A 6,472-nucleotide genomic window follows, 5' to 3' on the forward strand; every position below is an offset into this window, starting at 1 on the left:
TTGAAATTAAGATTGAATTTTTACCTTGACCCATTTGTTCTCCACCGGACACATTTTTTCTTTGTTCTTCACACCAAAAAATATTATCTTTAAGAAACTCTGATAGATCAAAATTTTATGGCTATGGTTTGTTTCTTGATATTGCGTGTATACTTTACTTATATAGGCGAATGTGGTGTCACGGGACCACGATGCATTAATTAAAAATATACAAAGTAAATTAAGATTTCTCTTACGAAACCTTCCATTGTTGGAAAAGAAAAATAAAATGGAGATACGTTACCATTTTTAATTGTGGCAGTTTCAAAAAATAATATGATTGTTATTTGGATCCGTATTAAGAAAAAAATCTTCACTAAATTATTAAATTTGCCCACCCTTTTTTTTGTGTGAAAATTTGCCCACTCTTTTATATATATACTAGATTAGGACCTGCAGTACATTGTGGACAAAATTATTTATAACTAAAATATTTAAATTATAAGTTAAATTTATTGGTTAAATATGTTATAATTATATAATAATTATTAAATAAATCATATAATACTACAATATATACCTTTTTCTCTCGTCTCTCTCTGCGACACAGAAGGCGATCTACACAACCGTTTTTTCCATCGGCTTTTACGGGCCGCCTGCATTTGCCGGTGGTTCTCTTAGTTTTTAATTTGTTTTTCTCCTGTTTTTGATATTTGCCATAGGAGACAGCCAATTATATCGGAATTCTTTCCGATAGATCTCCTTTTTCTGGATGTTGGCAACGCTTGTGTTTGTGTTCACACTCGATTCTCAGTTTCGTGAAGAATCGCCGCCAAATCGAGAAACAGGGGGTATTAACTGGTGTTATCTCAAGCAAATTGTTTATGTAATTTCGATTTGGAAGCACTTTCGTTTCTAGTATATTCCTCCGTATTGCGAGGCTCTTCATTCATGGTTCGTTAAAATGTATTCGTCTCCTGGATTAACACACGACGAGCCTGTTCTCTCCGTGAAAAATCTCTTAATTTTTTATGATGACCGATTTCCACAATCCCCATCTCTAGAAGGGATTGAGTATAAAGTCCACATAGTGTTATGGCATATTGATTGGTGATTGTGGGATCCAGGCATAACTATTCTATGGAGACTTGAAGAAATAATGCAAGAGAAGATTTTGAGGATCACCAGTGATATAAGACAACTATGGAATTTCTTCCATGAGAAGATAGCCAAGAACGACGATCTCATAATTTTGGGACTGATTCTAGAGAGGGAAAGAAACAGGTTTAATAATCTGTTGGCGAGTAAGGCTTCGTTAAAAGCATCGTGGAAAGTCGCTTCTCTATCGTTCTTTTTATTGATAGGTTATGAATTTGTGGATGTGTATTTTGATTTGCTCAGTGTTGGTGTAATTCTAATGTATCAACTCTTGTCTAAGATTCTGAATCAATGAATGGAAAGGAAGTGTTAAAAAAAATACTACAATATAATTTATCTTTTATATAATATTTATTTAATCAATTTAATTAGATATGTCTATTCTTTGATACCAACAGTGTTAACAAAATAATGAAATGATGTTTTACCTCTTCAACACCGAATTAATGATATTTTTTAATTTATATAGATATCGATAAAATCCATCCCACTATATAACTCCGTCCCAAGATATTTTAACTCATACTATATCATTTTAGTTTTTAATAGTTATTGTGTATCTACGGTATAATATTTATCATATATAACTTTTTGAAAGTTTTAAATTTTTTCATATTTAACCTTTTAAAAATCTTTAAAATAAATAACTAGAATAAACCAAATAAAAGTTTTTAAAGTTTGATTGCCTGATAAATCAAGCTTTCTACTCATTTGTATTCGGAATCATTTTGGTCTCTTTTATAGTATGCCCAAATTTTTTAGACGATGTAGGATATTATATCCATATTTTTATTCATTTATTGAGTAATATATGTCTGTTTTAAAAATTTTGTATTACATCATATGCAGGAAAAAATCGTATTTTTATTAACTAAATGTATTATAGCATAATTCAAAATAATTTAAATATAAATTCAAATAAAAATGAAAGGGAATCATATATTTATGTTTGAATGAGGTAGAAAGATTTCCTTATTTTTTTAAATTTTACCTATAATTAATTTTGAAATTTTGGTAACTAATATTAAAGTCAATGCATTAAACGTAAAAACTTTCCAAAAAGTATTTTTGGGAAAAAACTGCTGCAAAAATACTAGTATAGATTAGTTGTCATAGTTATCAATTCGAATAAAATTTAACAAAGATATTATAAGAAAAAAATAACTAAAATGATAAACAAAATCAATCAAACTACTCTTCACTTATCATTTCTGGATAATAAAAGGGAAATTCGTGAATATCATATTTACAAATTTTATTACAAAAAGTATGATTATTAATTTAATGTTTCAGAAATATTATCAAAAGTTTTAGTTTCTTAAACAATACCATAAACATAAAAAGTTGTGATATTTTTCGAATATGATGCTTTTGATTATTTTTGAAAATTTGCCTCTAATAAAATGGTTTTTCCCATGTTTTGAATAAATTATGAATAACTGAATAGAGGTGTAACTGTGGAAGACGATACGAAATCCACGGGTGGATTACGTGTACACGTGGCGGTGCTTATCTTTATGATTTATGAATTCCCTTTAGCGCAGAGGGTCACATGCGACTTTTTAATTATTCAGAAACAAAAGAAAAAAAAACAAGAGAGAAGAGAAGGCTGAAAAGCTTATGGTGAAAAAGAAATAAAAAACAGAAAAAAATGTGAGATGCACGTAGACAACAATTGGAATCTGGTGAATAATGCTATAGGTTCCGACCAAATGTGGCAGTTTTATGTACTTTTAAGTTTTAACCTTTATAACCCATCCTCTAAGTTAGCAATAACTTTGTTCCGCATAAAAATTTCAAATTATTATTGTATAGGTAATAAAAAGTGTTTAATTTGGTTGTGAATATAAATATAAATAATAATTTTTATACTGAATAAAAAGAAATAGTTAATCTATACTAGTATTTTTGCAGCAGTTTTTGCTCAAAATATTTTTTTGGAAAGTTTTTACATTTAATGCAATGACTTTAATAGTAGTTACCAAAATTTCAAAATTAATTATAGGTAAGATTTTTAAAAATAAGGAAATCTTTCTACCTCATTCAAACATAAATATATGATTCACTTTCATTTTTATTTGAATTTATATTTAAATTATCTTGAATTATTTTATAATACATTTAGTTAATAAAAATTATGATTTTTTCCTGTATATGATGTAATTCAAAATTTTAAAAACGGACATATATTACTCAATAGATGAATAAATAATACGGGTACAATATCCCACATCGTCTAAAAAATTGTGCAATGATTTAGAGTCATACTATAAAAGAGACCAAAATGATTATGAATACAAATGAATAGAAAGCTTGATTTTATCAGGCATTCAAACTTTAAAAACTTTTATTTGATTTATTCCGGTTCTTTATTTTAAAGATTTTTAAAAGGTTTATTATGAAAAATATTTAAAACTTTTAAAAAGTTAAATATGATAAATATTATACTGTAGATACACAATAAATATTAAAAATTAAGATGATATAGTGTGAGTTAAAATATCTCGGGACAGAGTTATATAGCGGGACATGGTTATATAGCCGGACGGATTTTTATTGATATTTATATAAATAAAAATATCATTAATTCGGTGTTACATAGGTAAAACATCATTTCATTATATTGTTAACACTGTCGATATCAGAGAATAGACATATCTAATTAAATTGATTAAATAAATATTATGTAAAAAAATTATGTTGTGGTATTATATGATTTATTTAACAATTATTATATAATTATAGCATATTTAACCAACAAATACAACTTATAATTTAAATATTTTAGTTAAATAATTTTGTCCCGCGGTATACCGCGGGTCCTAATCTAGTACTTTTATATAATTGAAGTTTGTAAATTGTATTTGTGTATCTTACAATGAATGATTCATTATTCTATTTATAAAAGTAAAAAGATAAATTATTATATTTGCATAGTGACGATGGACTGCATATAAGTTATGTAACATTAATCACATGCATGCATCTTTTCGTGACTTTGCGGTCTCTTCATATTTTTAACTTTCATAACACTTTTCTTTGGAAACCAGTGTCATAATGTCTGCGAAGTTTCTATGTTGTCTTGTTAAAAACTTTTCTAGGTTCTAATGGGAAAAAAACTTTAGTAAGGTAAAAGAGTACAATTTCGCAAGCTCTCTCTTTCGACTGATCAAGATCTCATCTTACAAATCTTGTTGACGACGCATTCCAATGTTATAGACATGTTTCCACATAGTCGTGGGTAGGATTTGGTGAAGAGACATGCATAATTTTTGGATGATCGAACATATCTTACTTCAATGTCTTTATTCTTCACGAGTTATTGGGTGTATGAAAAAAACTTTGGAGGGATATGTTTGGTTATATCATTTTGATATACCCTTCCTTTGTCTGAACAACACATACATCATTGTCTTTATATAATATAGATGGTTCTATATTTTGACGAATTCTGTTACTTGATTTAATGTGTCGACTTATAGATCTTAGCCATACACAATTTCTACTTGCTTCATGAAGTGCGATAATTTCAGCATGATTCGAAGAAGTAGCTACAAACGTATGCTTCTGAGAACGCCATGATATAGTGGTGCCTCCAATCGTGCATACACTGTTTGTGAAAGAGCTTTGTGTGGATATGACAGATATCCTGCATATGTATAACCAATCATTTGAACATTTAAATTATTATGGTAAAATAATCCTAAATCAATAGTCCCTTGAAGATAAAGAAAGACATGTTTAATCTCATTATAATGTCTACGTGTATGAGACAAACTAAATCTAGCCAAAAGATTAATAAAAATGATATATCAGGTCGAGTACAATTTGCAAGATACATATGAGCTCTAATTGCACTTAGATACGATACTTCAGAACTAAGTATCTCTTCATTTTTGTCAGGTGGCTTAGGTGGCTGAGCCTCCTTATATATTATCTATAATATAAATATAATTTAACGGCAATATAGTGGTGACAGAGTCATCCACATTACAACAATATATAATTTATGCTGATAGAGTCATCCACATTATCGGCGGCTGAACCGTCCATTATTATGGTACGTAAATTAGCTATTTCAATAATTACTTATAGGGGCGGAATATCTTTCACTATAGTTACATATAATTTATGGTGTTTTGAACACCCAATAGAAAATAAATCTCTTTTTTTTTAACAAGGCGACATACCGCCCGATATAATAACATACAGATTATAAATATATATTTTTGGCAGATCATAGAATGATCATGCTGATAACGTGTTATAAAAAATGTTTGATTTTATGGTGAATATAAATATAAATAATAGTGTGAAATTCATATCCCTAGAAGGATCGGGATACCAAATAAAGAAAGAGACGAGAGACATAGTTTAAACTTCTTCTATAATTGAAGTTCGTAAATCGTATTCGTCTATCTTAAAAATGAATGATTCATCGTTCTATTTATAGAAGTAAAAAAATAAGTTATTCTGCTTGCATAGTGATGATGGACTCCACATAAGTTACGTAACATTTATCACATGCATACATTCTTTTGTGACTTTGCGCTCTCCTCTTATTTTTGACTTTCATAACATTATAGTGTTTATTAAATTTTCAAGTATTAAATACTGGGATACTTATTGATTTTGGCCTTTGTTGGACCAAATCTTTTAAATTAGGGTTAATTGTCAGACTCTCAAATATATGTATTTTTGGTTTAGATAAAATTTCAGTTTTGCCCCTATGTATCTTCTCCTTCCTTCTCTTTATGACACAACAACAACTTTTTTTCTGCCGCCAATCAACACCAATTATTTGGACTCCAAAACACAAAACATCTTTCAATCAAAACTATGCCTTCTCTGATCCAATAAATCCAAAAATGTAGCTTCTCTAATCCATTAAACACAAAACCTCTCTCAATCTCTATTTTGTTTTGCATAAAGAAATTTAAACCCTAAGGAGATAATATCTAATGAACCTAAGAGTTTCAAATCATAACACTGAACCAATCAAAATTTCCTTCGATTTTTACGAATCAAATGAATAAATTACCTAGAAGGGGAGATAATCAGATCTGACCATTCACGGCGGTTGGTAGGCGAGAGAGAAAGAGTTGTGAAATAGAAAGAATTGTTTATAAGAGCAATTTCGTCTTTTTATGAATATTAAAATGCCTAATTCCGTGAATCCGGACGATTAGTCCTAAACTCATAAGAATCTCAGAAAAAAACCCAAATTCAGTAATTGATCCATTAAATAATAGAGTTTTTACTATTTTTTTAATCAAACAATCAGCAAAAAAGAAAAGAAAAAAAAAAAAAAAAAAAAAAAAAAAAAAAAAAAAAA

General features: G+C 28.4%; 1 protein-coding gene across 1 annotated transcript in view; it reads right to left on the bottom strand.

Annotated features, from left to right (window-relative positions):
* Positions 1-172, bottom strand: part of LOC104770869 (nitrile-specifier protein 5) — a 1,908-nt gene extending 1,736 nt beyond the window's left edge. Inside the window, exon 1 of the mRNA XM_010495332.2 lies at positions 25-172. Coding sequence (XP_010493634.1) covers positions 25-54 — 30 coding nt within the window. The 5' untranslated portion in view covers positions 55-172. The remainder of the gene's footprint in view (positions 1-24) is intronic.

This window comes from Camelina sativa, chromosome 20 (assembly GCF_000633955.1).
Source record: "Camelina sativa cultivar DH55 chromosome 20, Cs, whole genome shotgun sequence".
Lineage (NCBI taxonomy): Eukaryota > Viridiplantae > Streptophyta > Magnoliopsida > Brassicales > Brassicaceae > Camelina > Camelina sativa.